Source organism: Megalops cyprinoides, chromosome 10 (assembly GCF_013368585.1).
Source record: "Megalops cyprinoides isolate fMegCyp1 chromosome 10, fMegCyp1.pri, whole genome shotgun sequence".
NCBI lineage: Eukaryota > Metazoa > Chordata > Actinopteri > Elopiformes > Megalopidae > Megalops > Megalops cyprinoides.
In genome coordinates this window covers 30,705,230-30,730,850 of record NC_050592.1, presented here as the reverse complement: position 1 = coordinate 30,730,850, position 25,621 = coordinate 30,705,230, and the positions used below count along the sequence as shown (strand labels likewise).

The following is a 25,621-nucleotide window of genomic DNA, read 5'->3' as shown; positions in this document are numbered from 1 at the left end:
GTTCACACGCGGTACAGCTCTGCCTGTTTTCACTGGAGTTTATGATGCGGGGCTGGAGGTGATGGATGGGCTGACAAAGGTTGAGGTGGGGGTGGGGGTGGGGGTAGGGGGGGTTGACGCCCCCTCTTCTTCCACAGGCCTGGGGTCCCTCTCACCTGCGGGGTCCAAATTTGCTTGTTTATCTGGCCAGGGGATATAGCGCGTGTGTGAGTGTGTGTATGTGTGTGTGCGTATGTGTGTGTGTGTGTGTTTGTGTGTGTAGGGAGGGGGTGGTTCCAGAGCAGGCGCCCTTGAACGCAGCGCGTTCCCTCTAATAAGGAAAATGGGCACGTTTATACGAGGAGGCCTAATGAACAGCAGCCGCCGGGGTGCTGCATTTGGCCCGCAGATGTCACGGGATCACGGGATCGCGGGGATCGGCGGGGGCTCGGAGAGTGGCCAGCCGGGCCAACCGGGCGTCCTGGCTGTGAGGTCGCACTCACCGCACTCACACGCTTCCCCGGTCGCGCTCAACTACTGACGACCCAATGTGGGAAGCGGGTGCGGCAGGGTCTGACACTCTGGTGGGATGGGATATGTGTGGTCAGCTTGCAATTTGCAGAGGATTTGATGAATGCTGGAAGGACATTCATTAGAATAACTGATACTACTACTACTAATACCAACAATCATTAACTGTAAAACTACAACAGGATTTCCAGACTGCATCCATACTACTCAGCTCAATTTCTCTTGTTTGTTAGAGCAGGTTTGAGCAGGTGCCTCTTTCTTTCTCAGAGTGAACAGGATGTGACAGAGAGGACAGGGTTAACCTCAGAGTGAATGGGACAGACAGGACATGGTTGACCTCACAGTGAATGGGATGTGATGGAGAGGACAGGGTGAACCTCAGAGTGATTGTGATGGAGAGGACAGGGTTGAGCTCAAAGCGAATGTGATGGAGAGGACAGGGTTAACCTCAGAGAGAATGCGATGGAGAGGACAGGGTGAACCTCACAGTGAATGTGATGGAGAGGACAGGGTTAACCTCACAGTGAATGTGATGGAGAGGACAGGGTTCACCTCACAGTGAATGGGATGTGATGGAGAGGACAGGGTTAAATTCAGAGAGAATATAATGGAGACGACAGGATTAATCTCAGAGTGAATGGGATGTGATGAAGAGGACAGAGTTAAGATCAGAGTGAATGTGATGTGATGGAGAGGACAGGGTTAAGGTCAGAGTGAATGTGATGTGATGGAGAGGACAGAGTTAAGATCAGAGTGAATGTGATGTGATGGAGAGGACAGAGTTAAGATCAGAGTGAATGTGATGTGATGGGGAGGACAGGGTTAAGCTCAGAGTGAATGTGATAGAGAGGGCAGGGTTAAGATCAGAGTGAATGTGATGTGATGGGGAGGACAGGGTTAAGCTCAGAGTGAATGTGATGTGATGGAGAGGACAGGGTTAAGCTCAGAGTGAATGTGATGTGGTGGAGAGGACAGGGTTAAGATCAGAGTGAATGTGATAGAGAGGGCAGGGTTAAGATCAGAGTGAATGTGATGTGGTGGAGAGGACAGGGTTAAGATCAGAGTGAATGTGATTGAGTGGGCAGGGTTAAGCTCAGAGTGAATGTGATGTGGTTGAGAGGACAGGGTTAATCGCACAGTGAACAGGGTGAGGTTCCACAGGCCCAGGCCAGGCGCCCGCTGAGTTTTATTCCAAACAACATCATTGAGAAATTCACTTTTATTGGGATTATTTTTAGTGGGGTTCATATCCTACTGTGGGACATCAGAGGGGCCCAGACACCCCCCGCTGTTCCGCTGGCTCCCCCCTGACCTCGCCCTCACCCCCCGGGACCAGGACCCTGCCCAGCACATCTGCTGCAAAGCCGCGCGTGGTAGCAGCAGCCCAGGTTTCCTACGGGAAACAGCAGCCAGGCAGCAGGGCAGCCAGCTGCAGTGGAGCCCATGCGGCTCCTCTCCGAGCGCGTGCACCGGGGGGCCGCTGCGGGGTCCTGCCTCTGAGAGGCTGCCCTCGGTTATGCCTGTGCGGGGAGTGTGGCGCCAGGCAGCCCGGAGCAGGGGCGAGTGAAACCCCTCTGGCACCCTCGCAGGGAAAGGACAGGTCGCCAGGGGGCGGAGAGCCTGCCGCGTGATGGCGATGCAGCGGTGATGTCATTTCCTCACTGGCGTCCGGCCTAGTACAGGAAGCAGAGCAGGTGCTCTCAGGGGAGGGGCGCATCCGAGACCCCTCCGCACGCCTCGACAACCGTCTCAGCACAGCTGGAGCTTGCACGGACCCGGTCCCCGCCCCCGCTACGCCCCCACCTCCTCCCCCCCCTGGCGGCCAGGCCAGGTCCTGACCTTGTTCTTGTCCTGCGTGTCCACTTCGCCGGGGGCCATGTGCTTGAGCAGCAGGGACAGGCACTTGGGGCTGCGGTGGCGGGTGGCCAGGTGCAGTGGGGTCATCTCCTCCAGGTCCTTCTGCAGCCAGTCCGCCCGGCGCGCCAGTAGCAGCTTCATGAAGCGCACATTACCCTGCAACGCACACACACACGCAGTCAGACACCACACACACACACACACAGTCAGACACAGTCAGACACCCCCACCCCCACACACACAGTCAGACACAGTCAGACACCCCCACACACACACACGCACACGCAGTCAGACCGCCCCCCCCCCCCACACACGCACACACACAGTCAGACACCCCCCCCCACACACACACACACACACACACACACACAGTCAGACACCCCTCCCCCACACACACACACAGTCAGACACACACACACACACGCACACGCAGTCAGACACCACACACACACACACACAGTCAGACACCCCACACACACACACACACACACACACACACACACACACACACACACACACACACACACACTCACACCCACACCCACACCCACACCCATACACACAAACGCAGGGCCATCAGCCCGCAGCATCGACATGCTATGGACACACGCTGTCAGTGTGGTGCGTGCTGTAATGACCCCCCCTTCGCTTGGAATGAAGTGCAGGCCCCGTCCGCTCACCGCGCGCCTTCACCGTGCGATTTCAGCGCTCTAAACGCTCAATGGAGAGCTCTCCACTAACGGCACGCTGTAATACACTGAGCTGTCAGACGCACTCGCCGCTCACCGCGCGCCTTCACCGTGCGATTCCAGCGCTCTAAACGCTCAATGGAGAGCTCTCCACTAACGGCACGCTGTAATACACTGAGCTGTCAGACGCACTCGCCGCTCACCGCGCGCCTTCACCGTGCGATTTCAGCGCTCTAAACGTTCAATGGAGAGCTCTCCACTAACGGCACGCTGTAATACACTGAGCTGTCAGACGCACTCGCCGCACACCGCGCTGCCATGTCAGCCCGGACAGACACTCCAATTTAGTGGGATTGATGCAGGGACACACGTGAAACCCAAAGTATTGATCTCCCAGCCCTATTCGTCCATTGGCAGATTCCACCGTCACATTAAGTGAGGCTGGTGGCATGTTTCAGCATTGACACACAAACACACACACACACTCACACACACATACATACAGAACAGACATACACAAGTGGACTGACATATAGAAATGCTCTGAGCTTTCCGATTCAACGGATATGTGACGCGCGTGTTGGGTGTGGGTAGGCCAGAACGAGTAACTTCCCCTGTGTTTATGTGTGTGTCTGTGCGTGAGCGCATTAACACACCCTCCGAGTGTGTGTCTGTGTGTGAGCGCATTAACACACCCTCCGAGTGTGTGTCTGTGTGTGAGCGCATTAACACACCCTCCGAGTGTGTGTCTGTGTGTGAGCGCATTAACACACCCTCCGAGTGAGCGAGTGTCGAGGTGGCGGGTGTGTCGCAGCTACATTGTGTGTCCAGTGAGGATGAATCACGCTGCTGTCGGACCAACCCCCCCTCCCTCCTCAATCCAACCACCCCACCCCCCCCACACCCCCCCCCCCCCCCCCAATGCCCTGACAGGGTTAGGGCTGCCCAGCCTCCCTATTCTCAATCCAATTAGAGCACTAATCCCCTGGACTGGGCCCCTGCATCTCACACAGGCAGCTATTGATCCAGGTGTCAGTGTGGTTAACATCACGCTCCCCTCCGGTCCCATCTGACAGGCGGCAGAACCGGGCAAATTAGAGCCACTCCAGCAATGGCCCTGGGCCGGGCTCCGCTCTCACGAAAAAAGGCTAATAAACGCTTTAAATACAGAGAGATATTAGAGGCGGGGAGATTAAGGAAAGAAAAAAAAAAACCCGAACAAAATCACAATGTTACGACTGGCCTGGACAGGAAGAGAAAGGAAAGAGAGCCTTCCCCTCCCTCTACAGTGAGTGAGTCCCCCAACTCTTCTCAGGCACACTGCTGACCCCGTAAAAGGGCAGAGCAATTTGGAGTTTGGCCAGGACGGTTTGGAGTTTGAGCGGCGGAGGGGAGTATCGTCAGGGGAGAGGCGCGTCGATAGGGTGGGCCGGGACTCGTCGATAAGCAGGCCGAGGGGCCCGTCTCCGCGGGGCCACCTGTCTCCACTGGAGGGCGCTAGCTGCTTATCTGAGACCTGAGTCTGAACTCTGCTGCACACACACGTACAGCAGACACTCACAAACACACACACACAAATATAGACACATACAGAAACACACACTCACTCCCACACATATACACATAAACATATACATATACATATACACACAAACATGTAGACAGACAAAAACTCACTCGCTCACTCAAACAGACACACTCACCCAAAAAGTTTTGGCTGCCAAAAAGATAGATTCAAACACACACATATGCACATAGGCACATATACATTCAGATTTATACAAAGTGATACACAAACACACACACACACACACACACACACACACACACGCAGTAGAGTCTTCAAATGTACTTCTTGCACAAATGCAAAATATTATTACACCTTCGTGTCAGGAGTTGTATCGGAGGTAGACAAGATCTTGTATAGAAAGGCAGACCAGCACAACATGGTTTTGAATATTAAAAAGATTTGTATTTTCAAAGTTAAAGGCCAATTTTGAAAGACAAAGCCCAAGTGCAAAAGCACACACACTAACAACCAGCAGAGCCGGCATTAAAAAAAAGCACAGAGAACTTATTCAAAAGGAAACAGCCGTCTACATTTTTCTGTATTCTGGTCATTTAAAGGGAATAGGGACTCAATGATGTGATCTGTGCTGCAGTGTAACAGTCAAGTACACATTTCTGAAAACTGCAGGCTGCCACCACGGGCCCGAACTCCAGACTGGCCTTTATGTATGCTGCTTACCAAAATGAACCTTATTAGCACAGCTCCCAGTCATCACCTAAACCAGTCTATTACTGCGAGCGGTACAGTCAGAGCAACCGCACTGAAGAGAGACACACACACACACACACACACACACACAATGCAACACAGCACAGGTTCTCACGTGCAACATTCCTCTAAAATAAAGTACAATAAAGGGCTGCAGGCAGTTTTTTAAGAGGCCTCAACCATTCATGGCATTCATTAATTACATGTTTTAAAATGTAACCGCTTGCTACTTATTCTGTCAATTTATTCAGTCTGTCTTGTTTAATTGCTGATATATGGTGTCTTTCATGTTTTATGCTTTCTGTTCTTACGCATTTAGAACAGGAATATGTGTGATTATTTGCATGGTTAGTCTCATACAGGGAAGGCATAAGATTGAACACAATATCGCACAGACAGGTGAAGACAGTGTTCTTTTTGTAGGGGCCCCTCAGACACGCACACATTTAAATACTGACGAAACGGCACGCTAATTAAAAGCACTCGCCGCACATAAAATGGGACACATTTCTTTTGTTTCGTAATTAAGTAAAAACATTTGCCCTATGATCAATAAAGGAACACGCCGGAATCTTTTCCCATGAAAATCCACGTGCCACAAAAAAAAAAACTCATAAATGTTTTTTTTTTTATTTATTTTTTTATTTTATTTATTTTTTTTCCTACTTGAGTCCCAGCACAGAGAAACTTTCGCCGACCTTGAAGACGCCCTTCAGGTTCAAAACTAGAACGCTGAAGAGATCGTCCCTGAATACAGATCGTACAGACACAGCACCCAACCCTGAAGAGAAGGGGCTGTCCGTTTCCACGGTGACAGGCCCTAACAAGCGTACAGGACATCCCTGTGCTGCAGGGCCGGGAGACAACAGCTGCGGTCCCCGGTGGCCTGGCGTTTAGGATCTGACTCTGGCACCGCCGTGGCAGGGGTCCGATTCCCAGAGAGGGAATCCTTTAGCGTGGTTGTGCCTCATGTCATGAGGTACCTGTGGTTGTGATAATACTGTCTGTTATGTGAAAAGGTAACAGCGGCTGTAATTAATCCTTTTACAGGGCAGGTGAGGTACATGGACCAGTGTACTGGACCCGAAGGTTTGCGGCTGTTGCTGTTGAGAAAGCCACCTCGACCCAAATTGCTTGAGTAGATTAGCCAGCCCCATGAAAGGATAGCATTGAGAAACGTGAGCTAACCAATTTGCTCAACCACCGATTGCAGATCACTACCGGATTCTTCATCTGTCCAGCCACAGACCAGCATCATCTCCATCATACAGAGCATCGCTCTATAGTAACAAGCAGCTCTCCGCCTTCAGCACCAGCAGCAGCGGCCAAACGTGCCTTTGAAGAAGGGATGTACGAAACGACTTCCTTTTTCTCTGTAATGACACGCTGTCGCTGAAGCGCTGGTGTTTAAGATTTTAGGAGAAGGGTTTCCAGAGGGCTACAGTACAATTACCCCAAACCGGCTGCTTTGATTTCTGCAAATATAAATACACCACGTAACAGCAATCTTGGGTCCACTGCTAGCAGCTTCTCTCCACCTCTATATGTCCTGCCCGCTCTTTCATGTCCTGATTTCTGGACGTTTCCTCTGAAAAGTGGATGCGTATCACATACTGTAGCCACGTTAGAATAATAATGTCCTGTATTAACTATAAATATGAAAAGCCACAATAATCCAAACACAACCTTCCTGAGGCTGGAACACATGAATGAATGAAGTTGTAAGGAACGTGACTGTCAGGAATAAGGCTTCTCCAGGTCTGACAGATCCCCTCTGTTCTGCACATGCTCAGTAGACCCTCGTGGTGCTGTAAACCCCGCACCCCGGCCTGCCGCATCGGGGCTATTGATGGGGGGGGGGGGTCGCCGGGAGCATGTGAAAGCGGTCTGCACGCCCCCCAACCCCCCCCCCCCCCCCCCACCACTTCCCCAAACCTGCCCCGTCCCGGCCTGCGTCTCTGATGAGAGACACATTGCGTCCATTATTGAAAAATGCAGGCTTTATTGAGCTCTGCGCCCAGGGAGATGGGGCCATAAAGAGCTGAACCTCAGGCAGCCGCCCTGCCTTCCCCACACCGGATTCTTTCCTTTTCTCTCCTTTTTTTTTGAAAATCGTTCAAAACTCCCCTCCACCCCCACAACCAACACACACACACACACACACACACACACACACACACACACACACACACACATCCGCCTCTCATGAATTCAGCTGCCTTTGCGTTCCAAAGAACTTGAAATGCGGTTGACAGCCGTTGAGGAAAACATATGACCTGCATTTCACCTAATTTGGCCTGATTGGATCCGGGACGCGGCGCTCTTCTTTGAAAGCCGCTTCATTCTACACCATTAGGCTGCACAGATAAATGTGGCACAGGAAAGGCTGTGAGTGCGCTGTGGCTCTGAGTGCGTCAGGGCTCTGAGAACGTGCTCTGTGCTGTGCAGCGTGGCGCCTCAGACTGTGTTTAAGAGCAGGCGTGTGGTCAACATGCATGTGTATTCTGTCTGTGTGTGTCGGTATTCTGTGAGAATCAGTCATTTCATTTTGTCAGTGTGCTGTGTTTCTCAGGGAGTGTCAGTATGCTGTGTTTCTCACAGTCTGTCAGTGTGCTGTGTTTCTCAGGGTGCGTCAGTGTGCTGTGTTTCTCACAGTCTGTCAGTGTGCTGTGTTTCTCACAGTCTGTCAGTGTGCTGTGTTTCTCAGGGTGTGTCAGTGTGCTGTGTTTCTCAGTCTGTCAGTGTGCTGTGTTTCTCACAGTCTGTCAGTGTGCTGTGTTTCTCACAGTCTGTCAGTGTGCTGTGTTTCTCAGGGTGCGCCAGCGCGCTGCGTCTCTCGCGGTGCGTCAGTGTGCTGTGCTTCTCAGGGTGCGCCAGAGCGCTGCGTCTCTCGCGCTGCGTCTCTCGCGGTGCGTCAGTGTGCTGTGCTTCTCAGGGTGCGCCAGCGCGCTGCGTCTCTCGCGCTGCGTCTCTCGCGGTGCGTCTCTCGCGGTGCGTCAGTGTGCTGTGTTTCGCGGGGCGTCAGTGTGTGCGCGCGGCTCTGCCTGGCTGACTCAGACTCTCTGACCTTTTGAGCGGCGAGGTGCAGGGCGGTGCGCTGGCTGCGGTCGGCTTTGTTGACGGAGGCCCCGGCTTTCAGCAGAGTCTCGGCGCAGTCCAGCCGGTCAGCCAGCACACAGTACATCAGAGGGGTGCGGCCAAACTGGTCCTCCCTGTCCCGCAGCGAGGGGTCGGCTGGAGGGGCAAAATCAGGGATTACAGAACGCTGCGTGCCTCTCCAACACACACACGCACGCACACACACACAAAAATGGGACATTACAAAACACACTGCCTCATACTAGCAAAACAGACGGACACATACATACACACAAACAGGGTGACGAAAAACACACTGTGTCCTTTTATACCGGCAAAACAGACGCCCACACATATACACATGCACATGCAATCATACACACACACACGCGCGCGCGCGCAAAAATAGGACATGAAAAACAGACCCTGCCTTTCATATCAACAAAACAAAATGTACACACACACACACGACACTTTATTACAAACCACACTCTGCATTCTGATATACTTAAAACAGACACAAAACACAGACAAAACCACAGCACAGGACGTTTAAGATGACTCCCCTAAATTCCCTTTCATGTGAGCAACCAAGATTTTAAAAAACGGAAGAACCAGATTTGCCTGCAGCAAAAAAGGAAATTGCCACAGTAATATGACTTATTTTCTCACATTTTGTTTGAAAGTGTGTCTCCTTGTTGCTTCTACTAAGTGATGTGTCCTGTCTACCCAGAGATCTATGCAACATCTCAAACAGCCTTCACTCCAAGCAGAGCTGGGTGGTTTCTGGTGATCCCTCAACTCAGTCGGGTTCCAGGATCAGCATTCCCGACCCAAACCATTACGTGGAATAAACCCTGAAACTGATCCAGGGTCAGTGAGCCTCTCTGCATCGGGGCGGGTGTTAGACCTGTGATCAGCCTGTGGAGGGCGCTCCTGTCTCCGTTCACCGCTGCGGCGTGGACCTGAGAGCCCAGAGGGGTGGAGCCAGGGGAGGCGGGGTCAGAGGGGCAGGGCGGGAGCAGGGTCGCCTGGAACACACGAAAACTCATCATCATTCACTGGCCAAAAAAAAAATAATAATAAAAACGTGCTCATACACTGATGCATACGGGCACACACAGATACAAACGAGCAGCATGTTAACCGCGAGACACACTTCGCTTTTCACACAGTGTAACACACAAAGGGTTACACAGCAAACTCACGTAAATGGAATGAGTTATATATCAGATTGCTACACACAGAATGGGATACATAGCAAGTTGCTATACATTCAATGAGTTGCACAGTGAATTGCTCCACACAGAATGGTAAATTGCTATACACGGAATAAGTTACAGAGAACTGTAGGGTGCACCACACAGTTAATAACATTTCGACACTCCAGAAGCAGAGCATCATGCTAAGTGATTAGCCCAGTTCTGCAGTGGTGCATGCACAGGAAGTGCGGCGGGTTTGCTGGGTGGTAGCGGCCTCCCTCGGCCTGCCTCCCCCGCCCGCGCCGCGGGACTCTTTGAAGCTTGTTTAGCCGGGCCCCACACGGAGGCTCAGGTCGCAGGCGGCGAGCACTGGGGCAAGGGGAATGCTGGGTAATCCAGCGACAGGAAGCAGCTTGGCGCGGGCCGGGGGAATCCCCCTGCTGGGGCGCGAGCCGCCTCTCAACTCATGCTTTATTCATGGCTCATCAATACTGCAGCAGCCTGGGGCTGAGGAGGGGCCCGCCCAGGGGGTACTGCTGGCCCCGCACTGAAATCAATTACTGCACCCCCTCCTCTACACACACACACAAATATACATGCACTGTATGTATGTGGATATACACATATTGTGTATATATTATATATTGTATACATGCATATATTACATACATACACACACATATACAAATACACACATATATACAATATATACAATCTATATATTATTACAATTGTCACACTATAGCTTATGAGCCTGCTTATTCAACATCAAAGCCATTTAGTTATATTGTGTATACATACGCATATATGTTCATATACATAAATACAGACATGCGCACATACAGACTGCTGCCCTCACACAAATCAATTATTGCACTTTGTCCATAAAACACACGCATACATACATGCACACACACGCACTGCTGTCAGCAGCAATCTGTGGATGTGCGAAGACATGTCTGTATTAGCTGCAGCACAGCCCGGAGCAGGCCGCGCTGCAGGAACTCTGAGGCCAGGGGGCTGAACGGCTCCAGATCTCTCCCCTGCGGGTCATCATCCGGTGCTGCCCATCGCTGGGGTGGGACAGGGGTACAGGGATGACCCTGCACTGGGTCTGCTAAAGTCTGGGATGAGGCTGGTGTGCTGTGCCCTTGAGCGGAGCCTGAGCTCCACTGCCTGAGGGGAGAAAACTCAGCCGGACACCTCGCCCGTCCTTCTGAAGAGCATCGCCCAGCCAAGCAAACGCGTCTCAGGCCATGCAGAGAGGTGGAGAGAGAAATTCTGCTGGCTGCAGAAGCAAGAATGAAGTGACAGCATGGAAAATCTGCCGGAACATTCTACACGAGCTCTCAAGCTTTGCAGACATCTTTGTTTACTTTCGACATTTTCCTCCCTTTCTGAGAGAAAATTTGATTTTAACCGCATTTTTCTCATTCTGCTGGTCTTCCTGCAATGACCTCTGTGCTTGTAAAGGAGTTCAGGTTATAGTGAATCCTCTGATGCACACGCACACTAAAACACCTATTTCTCATGCTACCACTGCTCAAGTGGGGGCTACCAAGAGAGGAGTGAGGGGACCATGGCTAACCCATCTCTGTCCTCAGCAAAATAAAGCCAGTTTGTTCCTCTGCTCCATTCACTGTCAGCACCGCCTCTATAAGTCTGGTTTGGCTCTACCACCAAACAAGACATCAACAGACTACAGGGCACCATCAGGACTGCGGAAAAGACCACTGGAGTTAACCTGGCCACACTCCGAGATCTTTTCAATACCAGAGCCAGGAAACGGGCAGGCAAAATCACTGCTGATCCCTCGCATCCTGGCCACCACGTATTTGAACTCCTCTCCAGCAAGCACTTCAGATCACTGCCCACCAAAACAAGCCGACACCGGATTAGCTTCTACCCACACGCCATCACACTATCGAACTGTTAAACTTGCGACGTTTCAACCATATCCCCGTTCTGCGTGGTCACATTGCAATAGTTGTACAGCTATAGTTGTACATATCCATAGTCCGCACTCAAGTACACTTCAGCTCATACTCATTGTGCAATAGCTGTATATAACACAGTGTAATAGTGCAACTAATTGTAGTACAGGCCCACAGCCTGCAATCATGTACACTTTAACTTATTGTGCAGTAGCTGTTAACTTAACTTGTACAGTATATGTTCATATTTGTTTTTATACACCCATTCATTCCATCCTTACTCCATTCCATGTATGTGTCCTGCACTGCTGCTGTTGTTTGGTGTATCACCACTGTTGGGTGGTATTTGTTGTTGTCACCTTGTCATTGTATCAAAGCACTACGAGAGACATTGGAAATGAAGTCAAATTCCTTGTATGTGTAAAAGCATACTTGACCAATAGTGATTCTGATTCTGATTCTGATTCAGACGACACAGCCAGTATCAAACACGAGCTGCACTTTAGGGATCCCTTCATGCTTTTACCTTTGCTTACTGGACACTCTCCTTCAGAATGACTTGCACACCTAACTACTTTTACTTTAGCCATTTATGCAGTAGACACTTACTGAGGCAAATATGGTGAAGCACCGCAGTTATGGGTACAACAGCAGTGCCCCGCCTGGGAACTGAACCAGCGACCTTTTCGGTACTGAGCCCTGCTCCTTGTTACACCGCTGCCCCGTTTGCTACCACATGGCAGTCCTGGACCGGAGTGCACGGGGGCCAGTGTAGTGCCGGTGGAATGTTCTCACGGCTCAGGGGGGGGGAGGATGTCCCCTTTGAAAGCTGCTGGGTGACGCGTCCGCAGCCGGCCCCCGTCAGCCCCCGTCGGCCCCCGTCGGCCCCCGTCGGCCCCCTGGATAACGGAGAGCTCGTTAAAATAGCAGAGGCAGGAGCTGCACGCACGGCAGCCCCATCGAAAATTCAGGGGTGCTGGGGGGCGAGGGGAGTCCAAGCACGCCGGTGTTCCCTGGCGCACGGGCTTTCGGCCGTTTGATGTCTGCCCCTCTAACAAGCCGGGGGAGGGAGGGGGCCGCCGCCGGAGCTGGCACGTCACCCCCGCGGCGGTTCGGGCCGGGGACACGCGCGCGCGGGACGGAGAGGCACGGGGTAATGGGAAGCAGACGGCGCTGGCGGAGGTCAGCGGCGACGGCGCGGAAACGCGGTTTCTCCGCGGGGCTCTGGGGGGAACCCGAAACCAGCGTGCCGCGCACCGGACAGCTTTCATTTGGCTCCGGTTTATTACGTCGGCTTGCAAAGGCGAGACTGTGTTGGCTAGGGAGAAAAGGGGACTGGAAGCGTTCCCCCCACACCAGCCCCTCCCTCTCCCAAACACTGGAAGCTGGAGAGAGAGCCTGGGAATGCGAGGCTCGCCCGCTGCGTCAGCGTTCCGGTAGGTAATTACCCATCCTGCTTTGCACTCCCACTTTCCTGCCCAGTAGCGCAGTCACGGGGAGCTAATTGGGGTTAGTTGCTTTAGCTGGTTAGGGGACGGTGATTAGGCCATTTAAGGGGGCCCTCTGGGCAAAGCGGGGTCCTCAGGCTCACTGCCTTTTACTGCGAACTCCGGGACAAATTACACAAAACTACATGTTCATTTGTCTAAACAACAAACACTTACCCCCGCCCACAGCAGTTCCTCATTGGAGGGATTTGTTTAATAGTGACTTGTGTAAAAAGAAAAAAAAATTAAAGAGACGACAGGCTTTTGTGGTGTCTGCGAAGGAGGGTAATGAGGGATCTAGCGCCTTCCGATCGTCACGCCTACGCAAGCGGAGCAGCCACGCTCAGTGCGAAGGGGCGTGCTCACCACAGCTCACCGTTCACAAGCAGCGCCTGGGAAGCGGCTTTCCGTGAGAGAGAGAACTTACAGGGGCTTCACCGAGCTTCACCGCAAGCTCCGCCATCGCACCCATCAGAAATCACAAAAAGACGCATATCTTAACTGCCAAATAGCTGAAATGTATTGCACTTAAGGCAAGGAAATTCTTCAGGGAGATGTTGAACCATGAAAGAGATGTATACCGTAATATTCAAGTCTGGATTCATTATTCAAGCCTGTGTAACAAACCATCACTCCAGCTTAATACTGCAGCATGGCTACAATCTTACTACATTAACAGCCCTGTACTCTGAGGTGTAAAGAAAAGTAGAAAGCATACATCATGAAATGTTACATTATTCACCAACATTACACACTACATGGTACACTTCCCAAAATATACAAAACTGCCACTGTCACAAGCAATGGTATGCATCCATTGTAGAAAATATCTCCTGATGCAAAATTACAGTTTCTAACACCCAACATGACTCAGACTATTCAAAGCAAAAACTACACTTAAAAAAGTAAAAAACATAAAACAGTAATTAACTGATTAAGTAATGTCTAATCTCCCTCCACTTACCACTAGACAAAGTCACCAGTGAGATTCACATCTGTTTCTTTTGAAATATTTCAATTGCCCTACATAAAAAAATGTAATTAATTATATACTCAACATCAAATTGAAATTAAATTTTAATTTAATCTATAGCTTTCACAAAATTGAAACATTTACAGCAAATTAAGTATTATACTCAGATCAAATCCTAGCAGGGTCTGAGATAGATTACAACAATTACAACAGCTAAGTTCAATTTAAACCATCTAAAGAAAGACAGCATGAGGCACAAGCAAGCAGCCAGTCCTTTTAGAAAACAAAAAAATGAGCTATTTAGTGGTAAGACAAATACGGTAAACAGTTATATACGTTTACTTTAGAACTGCCCCATGTCATTTTACGATATTCCGCAAGCCGCACTGCCAGCACCGGTAGAAACAGCGCATTAAAACTGTTTTTTGAAAGCTATTTTTGCGTCTTGACTCAGACCACAGGTTGATGTACAGCCTGCATCACTGGTGATAAAAGGCTGAAATGCATCAGACTGTGGTGTAACGGAAAGCTCATTTCCTCCTCTGGAGCAGGGAGAAGGAGGAAAAAACTGCAATGAAAACTCAAATTTAAATTGTATTTCCCCCCCTTTCTTTAATGGAAGACAGAAAATATCCTATTCATTTCCCAGTGGTGGAGGTGGTGGTGGGGGTAAATGGTTTTCAGACATGGAAAGGTATGGTTTTGATGGAATTTGCTCAGCAAGGATGATGGGGGGGGGGGGGGGGGGGGCTGAATGCCCATGTAGTAGCGTGTGTTTCGGCGACGCCCGTTGGACTGTCCCGTCGCCCTCTCCCGTGCCCGTGTCGCTCTCCCGCAACGCTGCAACAATGTGAGGGTAGCGTGAGACCAGCTCCTCGTGCCCAGCTAACCCCCCCCCCCACCCCACCCCCCCCAGCACGGTGCTCTGGAACGCATTAGGGATTCACGCAATGCAGGCGCAGACGGGCGACCGTGCCAGCAAGGGGGGGCCTTACTGGGAGGAGAGGGTGGCGGTGGTGTGTGTGTGTGTGTGTGTGTTGGGGGAGAGGTATGGGGCTGGCGGTGGAGGTTGGGCAGGGCGAGAGTTCGCCTCTCTGATGTGTGCGCGGGCATCGGTCCAGCTAGTCTGGCACAGTTGAGTGCACACACAGAGGCAAGGAGGAGGGAAAAAAAAGAAAAGGAAAAAAAGAGGCAAAAAGAAAAGAGCCTCCCTACCAGTTTGGATTTTCTTTGGGATTTTCTTTTTAGTGTTAATTCGGCTGATTCAGGGCTTTTACGGGCCAGGCCATTAAAGAGAGGGGGGGGGGGGGAGACAGACAGAAACATCTTGATGCTGAGCAGCTGTGCCTGGGAATTTGCCCCTCACAAGCAAACATAATGAGGAACAAGCCCAAGGGGTCGAAAGTTGAGGGAGAGGAGGTGTGTGTGTTTGTGTGTGTGTGTGTGTGTGTGTGTGTGCGTGTTTGCTCCCCTGCTCTTAATTGTGCTGTGCTGTGGCAGGATTCAGACGTCCGTGTGGTAAGCGTGTGGATGTCTGCATGCATCAAGTTTACTTTAGAGTTATCATTCAACATGTGCATCTAATTGAGGCTCAAAATAAATTTTAATTTTCTGGAAACGGTTAATACGCATTTGAGAACGAACCCCAGGGAAAGCGTTTCAGCGGACTTCTCAAGCATACGCAAAGCCGATGCCCCCTACAGGGCCGGTTTACGAGCAAACACTTTTGCTTGGGGTTTTATGTTCTCATAGAACCATTACAGAACCTTTCTGTATGCCCTTTAACCTCTCCTAGCCCCGCCATGAGCCAAAAAGAACTTGCCTTTATTTGGGCAGGGAGGTGAGCTCTAACTTTGATTTATGAATGACATTTTGCCACCAAATCAGACCAAAGATATGGGCCAACGTGGAAAAAAAGAGGCACTCCCCCCCAAGGGTAATTTGTGGGAAGTAAACAGTCCATTGTCCAGGATCTGAACCTAGGGCACTCTCAGTCACAGAGGGGAAAAAGAAAGATAGCTGACCGGGTAACCTCTTAACGGATCGATGCAGAGTTTAAGGACAGTGAGAGACAAGTGCAAAAAGTCTTAGCAAACAGCTGTTGCTTATGGGAGATGAACTGTGACCCTACAGATATTATTTGACGCATGCTGCCGAATTCTCAGACGAAACAGATATCCCAGCCCTGATCACTGGCAGGTTTGGATTTCAGGACCAGCAGGTTTCCGTCCACACAACCAGACTAACACCAGCGTGTGACCCAGAATGACCTCATCTCTGTACAGGATACAGAGGTCAGGTGCTTATTGTTACTCCCCTAATAGGCAGCCATGCTCTAGGTCCCCTCTTCCTTCAACAACCACTAAGAGTCATAATCACTATACCTAATCCTAACCCCAACCATTTTGGTATAAAATTATTACATTACACTCATTTAGCAGACGCTCTTAACCAGAGCCACTTCCGGCACAGAAGAGCATAATTGTATCCATTCAAGTTGAATGAGTAACAGTGTCAGACCAGGCTAACAACACTTCCAGACCAGTGAGTGTGAGCATAACGCTATTCAAGCCCTACCTTAAGTTAATTTGTGCAACCTAACTTGACAAGGGAAGCCAAGTATACTACCATACATCAGTCAGTAGAACACAAAATCCAAAACGCTTCCCAATTCTACACATAAAACAAACAGCAAGTACAACAAGTAGATAAGTGCAAAATCTGCCTATACCAAGCAGGCATAGCTAGACAACTTCCGGCATGCTTTTCTGAATAAGGCCCAGGTGAGTCAACGACTTCTTCATGAATCTGCTGAGACCGGGTGGGACTGACCTCTACAGGTCACCTGATGTGGTCTCATCACCGGCTGTAATAAGAGCAGAGGGTGACCTTCAAATGTGTTTAGTCACCATTAACTGAGGTTAATTTCAAATCTCTCTTCCCGAGAGACAGTGACAGCTGCTTCGAATCTAAACTCTAGACAGCATTAAGTGTGATACAGGACCAGTGCGAGTGGAATGAAAACAGAAAAGGTGTAAACAGACGACCGTTCCCCACACAGGCACGTATAACAGCCAAAACCTCAGCCTCTGAAACATGTTCTATGTACACGAAGACAGGATCTTCTGCAGCAAGGTGAAAGAGGTGAATGTAATACAGCCATCTTACATGACATTTTCTGGGGGAAGAAACCACACACAATGAATTCCAGGAGCCAGTCTTTGCCATTGCAGTTTTACACAGGATGCATTTTCCAAACATGTGTAATACATCGAATTAACCTGCTTCTGATGTGCACTTTGCGGCTCGCCTTTTCCTTGAGGGACCCCTTCCTAGGCTTGAGTGACACCTCAATGAGCTACAGAGTGTAGTAATATGAAACTTCAGGGATTTCACCCTCGTTAATGACACCGGCTCATCGTTTGCTCCCCCCAGCTCCCCGGTGACCAATCACCTGCTCTCGCTCAGGGGTGGGCGGAGCTCCAGTCGCGCAGCAGAGCCGGTAATTAAACTATTATTATTATTATTATTCGGGAGACGAGGGCCGGCTGCCACTCCAAATATGTGTCCTGGTGGCGAGGGCGGGAGCAATGCAAGGTGACAAATGAGCCCACAGGGGGTGGTGTCAGTCGTCACTGGGGAGAGTAATGTAATTAGGCGGACCCTGAGCTGTCAATCAAAGTACAAAACAGCTACACCACGGAACGCTTGTGGTGGCTGAGGGGAGTGAACCGCCCCCTGTTTTTTGTAGAAGAGTTTTGAGATCTGTGAAAAGGATGAAAGGCCCTGTACGAACGCTATTCAGTGGTATTACTGCAGGCAGTCCCTGAGCTGCATGTCACTCCACACACATCAGCCCTAACGTTAACTGCCTCGACTTTATGTAAACTCCCTTATTAAATGCAAAAAAAGCATAAATGCAAAAAAACGAAAAAAAAAGCAAAAAAAAGCAGTTGCATATACGGAAGCATGACTGACTGAATTCATGAGCCGGGCGGTGTAAAAACGGTGCAGTATGAATCTCACACCATCAAATTTAATGAGGGACACTTAGATTTTTCTCTTGAACTGTGGTGACCGCAGAGGCAGGGCCGCCGTCCTTGGCCACAGTAATGGCTGCTGAGGGCGCTGGTACTTTTTTCCACACTGATGACCGCACTACGTAATATCCGAGTTAACTTCTGGAACATTACTCTCGCGTAACTCAGGGACTATCTTGTTATTGTTACAGTCCCTTTTATAAACACTAAAATAGATACAGCTACCTTTGCCGGGCTGCGTTCAATGAATACAGTGACCCCAGCCGTTTGGCATCACAGATTGGCAACATGCAGGTTTGGGGTGATCGGCAGAGTATCGAAAGCAGACAGACAGAGAGGGACAGAAAGAGTATGCAGCCTGGTTTTTTTTTCCGGAGAAGTGAAGCCTTAGACCCGTGACACTGCAGATGTCTCGACTTACGTAGATGCCGGTGTTCAGTGTGACAGTGTGACAGTAGTTCTGGGTAATGTGATGGAAATGCTGCCGTGCCGCACCGGGTCAGCCAGCTTTGGCCTGGTTCCAGCCCTGTGGTGGAAAAGGGGAAAGCATGCACACCCCCCCCCCCTTCCACCCCCTGGGGGGGCGCAGCCGTCTTGTTTGTGCTCCCAGCCCTGCCTGATGAAATGATCAGCGCGGGTGTGCCGGAGGAGTGGGGATAATTGCATCATGGGACCTACCTGTGAAGAGGAGGAGGAGGAGGTGGGGGCCTGGGGGAGGCCTGGTGGAGCGTCTTCATTACAGCGATCCCCTCTCCTCCTCATTTATTTACAGCCATCACGGCCGCAGCACAGGGGATTCACTCCTCCCATGTCTCTATCCACCCCTCACCGCTGTTCACTTGTGTGAGGCTGTGGCAACGAAACTAAAAAAAAACACTGCAGGCTAATCTGTGCTAAAGTGTGCTAAAGGCTGTAAATAGGAACGTCCTCTTTATGCCAGTTTGCTCAAATTAGCGGTGGCCAGCCACAGTCCAAGGGCCGGCTGCAAAAATCTGTATAAGGCTGGCCTAGACAATTATCTCAGTCTTTATTTCCCCTGTAAATCTAACCTAATCCTCACCTCACAGAAGACCAGAGTCTCGCTCTAGTTGTGCTAAAAGGTGCTAAAGGATAGGAACATACAGTGGCTCTCCTCTTTTTGCTCAAATAAGGACTGCCAAGCCACAGTCCAGGAGGTTATTCTTCAATCTGAGCATGTGAACTACTCAAATCAAACAATTATTGCCTAAATTTATCAGTAGAATTAAAGCACACCTAATTCTGTGATTATTATTAATTCTAAACTATAGCTGCAATACAAGGTGGTACGAATGGCTTTTGATCAACATGCAAAATCACCATGCCAATCCTCCACGCTGCGGTGTACTGCACTGTGATCTGGATCAGTACTGGCTGCATTCACAGCCCAAGACTCTGAGATGAAGCGAACCCGGCGAATCAGAGCACCACTCCAAAGCTCGATCTCCTGTGTCCACAGAACACGAAGACAAGAAGACGCAGGCAAAGCACGCCACTTCAGCTGATTAACCTATAAGGCTGGGGGCTCCCGAGTAGCTCATTGGTTAAGGAGCTTGCCTCGAACAAAAGCTGAGCTCTATGGTCCGGGCTCGACCCCAGCCATGCCATCAAATGAGGATGACCAGGAGCCTTCAGCAGTAGTCCAACCTAGCCTAATTTGGGATAGGGATGGAGTTCAATGGAGTCAGTGCAGTTCTGCCTAACAAGCCGCTGCTTCACTGTAGCGCGCTTTGTGACTTTCAGTGTGAGAAATAGTCATTGGCTGTGTGTAAGTGAATTGGAGAATTTCATTCATCTCGCCTCAGTACTCCTGCACAAACGCAGAGGTTGATGTGGTGAGACACACCTAATATACAACTGATGATTGCAAAACAGGGCTGCATAAAGGCAGGGAAAACATATCAAAAAATCTATAATACTAGCAAACTCTCCTGTCTGTTCTACATTAGTGGCTCTTTCTATAATTTTTTTCTTTGCATTTCTGTCACCCAGCCAAACCAATGCATGTGTTAGCACAGAATGGTACATAGCCCACATCAGAGCTGTGCCCCTGGGAGACATTAACCTTGTGTCATTCCTTAGCACAGCAGCGCTGCCGTTTCTGAGCTACTAAATCATCCTAGCATGACTTGCTAATAAGAGCTTAGCTTAGAAATGCAATGCAAGGGGCCCTCTGCAATGAGCAGCAGCACCCATACAGCACCACTACTGGAGAAGGATACGTCAGGGCCCAGCTCATCTGGGGGGTCAGGAACCACCTGAGAGGTCTGCCCTTCAAACTCAGATCAGAGTAACTCTGTGGGCCAGACTCACTAAGGTGACAGACCCAACATGAAACATGATCAACCCGGTTCAACAGGGTCACAGTCAGCACGATGCCAAAAGATGGACGTCACAAAGACTTGTTACAGAAGATGGGTAACAATCCAGAAGATGGGTAAGAAACCCAAAACTGTCACAGTAACACATCACCCATGGTGATCGTCAATCCTGACTCCCATAGGAGAATCTAAAAACCATTTAAAAAACCCCACATTAAAATTTTCCCACAGATAAAGCGAAAAAGTTGACACCGAGTGAGATCCGGTGAGATCTGTAACTTAGAGCTCCCGTCACAGGCTCTAGGCCACACGCATCTCAGTTCAAGGAAACAACAAAGACAGGGTTTATTTATCCTTCTCTTTGATTTAAAATGTGACCTGAACAACCTCAGAACGGAAGCAAAATTACTCTGTGGCACAGACAGTGGTAGTTTCATCAGCGCAGACTCACCCCTGACAGTACATGAAAGCAAATGCGAATGTAACAAGTTCTTTATACCCAGACATGTGCTCCACACTCAAGCGCCTAATGCAGAAGACTGAGCTGCCCCCCATTTTAAAGCAGGCCGCTGTTCCTGAAGCTCCCCAAGGTTTGGGGGCGGGGCCAGACTGGGGGTAGAGTAAGTCTCACACCCCTTCCAGATGCCTGTGAAAAACCCTGCAGTATCTATACCCACCACTGGAAAACCAGATGCCCTGTCATCCAATTTTTTGTCCTTCTCCGTCCAATTGTGGATATTGAACAATTTCTGAATGGGTTGATTGATGAACAAGCTAGGATTGTGCAATGCCTGGCAGCAGAATGGCTTAAACTTTTGATGATGAAAGATGATGCACCACATGAACACATACATACAAAGAAAGATGCATTCTGGCGGTAAGTTAGAAACAGACAGCCGCCTAAATTGTGAGTTGGAGCAACAGACACCACTCATCTACTTGGCATGTTCACAAGGGCCCCATGGTTCTAAGAATGACAAAAAAATTTCAAATGAATTAATATATTAATGCCAGAAGTGGAATAACACAAGGATAACTCTGCAATAGCTTCTGCATTCTGTCCACAGATGTGGTAGTGTCAGGACGAGAGCAAGACCGCCAGAGGGGTCTGGATAGATTAGAGTGACCAGCACTAGAACTTGCAGTATTCAAATTAAAGACCCAAGTGTATCAGCACATTGATCATTCAGGAGAAATTTAAAGCCAGAATTTCAAGACCTCACCCCTGCACCCCCTGCAATGATAATGGTACCCTCCTGTGTGCTTATGGGCAACAGGGCTGGAAAAGTCCACTGTGCCACAGGTGGGGGGAGGGGGAGATGCCAGGCCTACATTGAGTGTGTTGACATTAGCTCCCCTCTACTGCATCCCTGATGTGTCGGTCCAGAGAACTGCATCAGCAGCAGGGATGGCGGCCGTCACCAGCCCAGACCCCCTCAGTGCCTAATTGGGCTAAAACTGTGATCTAATTAAATGTCCAATTAGGCTGCAACGAGCCATTTGCCCGCCGGCTAAGTCACAGCTGATGGTAAATAATCTGATGGAAAAACAAACAAGAAATCAATGTTCGGGAGGGGTGGAAAAAAGCTGATAGTTAGGGACGAGAACTGACACATTCTGGCTTATCTCCAAAAACAGCAGATGCTAAGCCATCCCTGCCTCAGCTGACTGTATTTATAGGTCTAATGACTGTTATTTCACGATAAAGGAAAATATTAACAGAACGGGTCTTCACTGTTTAGCTGATGCTTCTGTGTGAGCACATGCTCTGTCAGTAGTACTGAGACTCCATTACTACTGACAGGAAAAAACATGTTCTTCCATAAAGTGTCAGCACAAATGTAACCATCATTATAGGTCACTCAAGAAGCCATGCGCTACATGAATCTTCACATTTAATTATATTTTATTTAATTTAATTGAGATACCAAGTCAAAACTTTGACCCAATCAATAAGGATGGCTTGCAAACCTGGTGCTGGCAGCAGCTTGCTCATGCCCCTGGTCAATGTTTTCAGTGGTAGGTGGATGGAAGTTTTGATCCACCCCAACATTATCGGTCTGTTGGACCTGATGGATTATGCGCCCACAGAAAAAAACTTACAGAAAGGTTTAAGTGAAGTCAGTTACACAGCTATTTTAGGCTGGCATTGTCACACTGATGCACACAAAAATAAAGGTATGTTTTTGGCTTTGTTTAATGCACCTGAGTAATTTTACCAATTGACTGGTCATCAGCAAGGTCGGGTTATTGATCACTCAGGCATTCTGTGTTGATCCATTGAATATGAATGGCAGCAGGGTTACAATTATTTCACATGACGTTCCTGAATTATGGTTTAAAGCAACCTATGCACTCAACCTTCTTTGTTAAGTGACTGAAATTGTGAAGTATTTTCCTATTACAAATTATTTCATATTACATATTATACATAGTACATATTACACAGCATTATACATACACTTGTCTATATTTGTATATCAATGTATCTGTGCCATATGCTGTAAGCCATCCTGGAAGAGGGCCCTCTACCAGTAATTATAGAATAATTAAGCCTAGTCCATCTGGTCCTGGTGTGGCACTGTTCCAGTCAAAAGGTGAAAATGCTCCTCTGATCCAAAGCTGATCTGTCAGCAGATCACAACACTGGATTACTCTTAGCCCTGGCAGACTGGATACATCTGAGCGTTCAGCACTAAGGATATTTAAATTTGTTAAATTTTGCAGTTAGAACCTAAATAACACAATGTTTCCCATGCATGCACACACATACACACGCAAGCACATATGTGCAAGCACATGCAAACTCTCTCTGTCTCTCTCTCTCTCACACACACACACACACACACACACACACACACGTACATATAAATGCACACACTAAAACACAGGCTTGAACATGCGCCAAACACACGGTTTCGCACTCGCGGGCGCGCACACCAATTAGCAAAATGGACTTCGGCGGGCCCCATCAGCCGTCACAGGATGCGGTCTCCGCTGTTATGTCACCTGTGACTGTGAATAACAGTACCGCGGGGGCCCGGAAGCCTGCCGCGGATTTCCGAGCCTGTCAACACGACCCTGCGAGCGCGCCGACAGAAGGCACCAGGTGGATCATCTCCAGATCACCCGCGGCCTGCGAGCGCACACACACGGCGCAAAACCGTGCGGCCAGTCTCTGCGCCTACCGAACTGCCGCATGGAAGGAAACGCGGTGTGCGCTTGAAAGACTGTCACAAAGCGAAACCACAAAAAAAAAAACCTGTTTCAATGAAACACGCTGATCTCATTTCAATCGCCCTGGAAACGCGAGCTGATGTGAATGAAACAAACCATTCCTTACTGGTCTCGTCACACATAATTCATCCGTTTTCAGCACACTTGAGAGGAAATCCTGTCTTTTGCCATTCGTTCACACTGATGCAACCTCACAGATGAACATTTGGGCCTTACCATGACGGTGAATACGGTGCAGGTTCTGCAGGTCTGCTTCAGCCTAGTCCATCTTCACTGGGCCTGGCTGGGCCTTGGGGTGCAGGGAAAGTGAGGCCCCTCGCTCCTGCAGGGAGGAGAGGGGAACACCGTCACATTGGGGCACTATGCAGACGTTCAATCATGGTTATCAGAATATGGTGGGCAGGTTATACCTTCTTATGGCTGTATTTTTTGAACAGTAAAGTGTACATGATTTTGTATTAATTAATGGGACTGAAGGGCCAGCTGGTATTTGTATGCTTTGTCCCAGGGCTGTATTAAGAGCTAGGATTGCACATTTTTAAACCAAAGATTACCAGTGGATGTATGGATTCAGAAACTGAACAATCTATAGCTTCCCTGCATGTCCTGTGATTTTTATTGACAGCAGAATGCAGAGATTTTCATGGGCACACGGTACAGGAAGCCTGAGTTGTTGGACTGAGTCACTACTTGGTATTGTGCAGGAAGCATAAAAGGGAATGTATTTTAGATAACCGAGTGTGGGTGTATGTTTTCAGCCCAATCATGCTCATGGCTCTCCTCTGCCTGGTTCTTTTTCCTTCCTATTGTGGTATGCATGTGCAAGCACAGCCCTGCTCAATCTCTAACCCTAATGCACACTGGCAGCTCTCCCTGATCATCCTGGCCCGGATGGAGTTCATTCTCACATCCAGTCATCCAGTCCGTCTCCACGCCTGGTGTTCATTTATCCCATAGCATGTTTATTTGATAACCAAGTAATAAAAAGTTTCTGGCCACTTGTGGAATTTTGATAACTGGGTAATTATTTTTCTAGGGATTAGGAGCAACTGTGCTCCAAAGTGAAGTTACCTGATCAAAGCAGAGCGGGGAGTAATACGATACTTCAAAAGTATTCATAATATGTTATAGTCGCTATCCGGTACTGGAAGATGCATTTCAGACTTATTATGGGTTCACCTGTTACCACCCACGCAAGCTAATATGCACATAGGCAGCCAGCTAACCGGTTGAGCCCTTTTGTTTGCTACCTAATTGCCTAGAATTCAACAGATACAGTTAGCTGGGTATAAGAATATGGGCAGTGTTCACAGTCATTTTTGAACTAAAACACGCTGTAAGCTAACTATCTAGTCATTCACTAAATATTCCATGTACGTGGGCTTCGACTCATTGGTATGTTTTTTCTACCTCAACCAGCGAGCTAGCTTGATCTACCAATATTTACAGCTGAATGCGGATTTTTAAGATTAGCCTGCAAGTAGCTAGCTCATGGAGCAAGTTAGTTTCTCAAAGTTTCACAAACTTCATGGAAAATAGGACTGGCGAGAAAACTAGCGAAATGGGTAATCATAAAACAGCGAGATAGCTGCTCTAATTACGTAGACATACTGACACACTTACTAGCTAGCTGTATGATGTAACTCACCGTGTACTGGAGAAGAAAAGTTGAATGATCCATCCCATAAAATTAATATCCACAAAATAAATAGCAAGGCAACAAACTAAACAAAATGCTTTTTCATAGCCAAGTTGTCTTTTTTCCTCGATCTTCCGGATTTTCCCTCGCTTAAAAACAACAACACATATACACACTGAACTCTGGGATCTATAGTTCGTCCCAAATCGTTCCTTCGGACCACATACACATCTAGCCAGCACATCTGGGTCCCGAAAAGTAATAAGAACTACATGTCCCACTTCCCCTATTGGTAGACTCCAAAGAGAAAATGCCATCCGGAATATCAGTTTTATCTGGTACTTGTAGTTCTTAATAA

The 25,621-nt window shown here is 49.0% G+C and overlaps 1 protein-coding gene across 1 annotated transcript in view; it reads right to left on the bottom strand.

Moving 5' to 3' along the window:
• The window catches only part of invs (inversin), a 42,502-nt gene extending 17,047 nt beyond the window's left edge, over positions 1-25,455 (bottom strand). The window contains exons 1-5 of the mRNA XM_036539578.1: positions 25,273-25,455; positions 23,841-23,946; positions 9,323-9,443; positions 8,402-8,568; positions 2,350-2,523 (exon numbers count right to left, since the gene is read on the bottom strand). Coding sequence (XP_036395471.1) covers positions 2,350-2,523; positions 8,402-8,568; positions 9,323-9,443; positions 23,841-23,843 — 465 coding nt within the window. The 5' untranslated portion in view covers positions 23,844-23,946; positions 25,273-25,455. The remainder of the gene's footprint in view (positions 1-2,349; positions 2,524-8,401; positions 8,569-9,322; positions 9,444-23,840; positions 23,947-25,272) is intronic.
• Between the last annotated feature and the right edge of the window lie 166 nt (positions 25,456-25,621).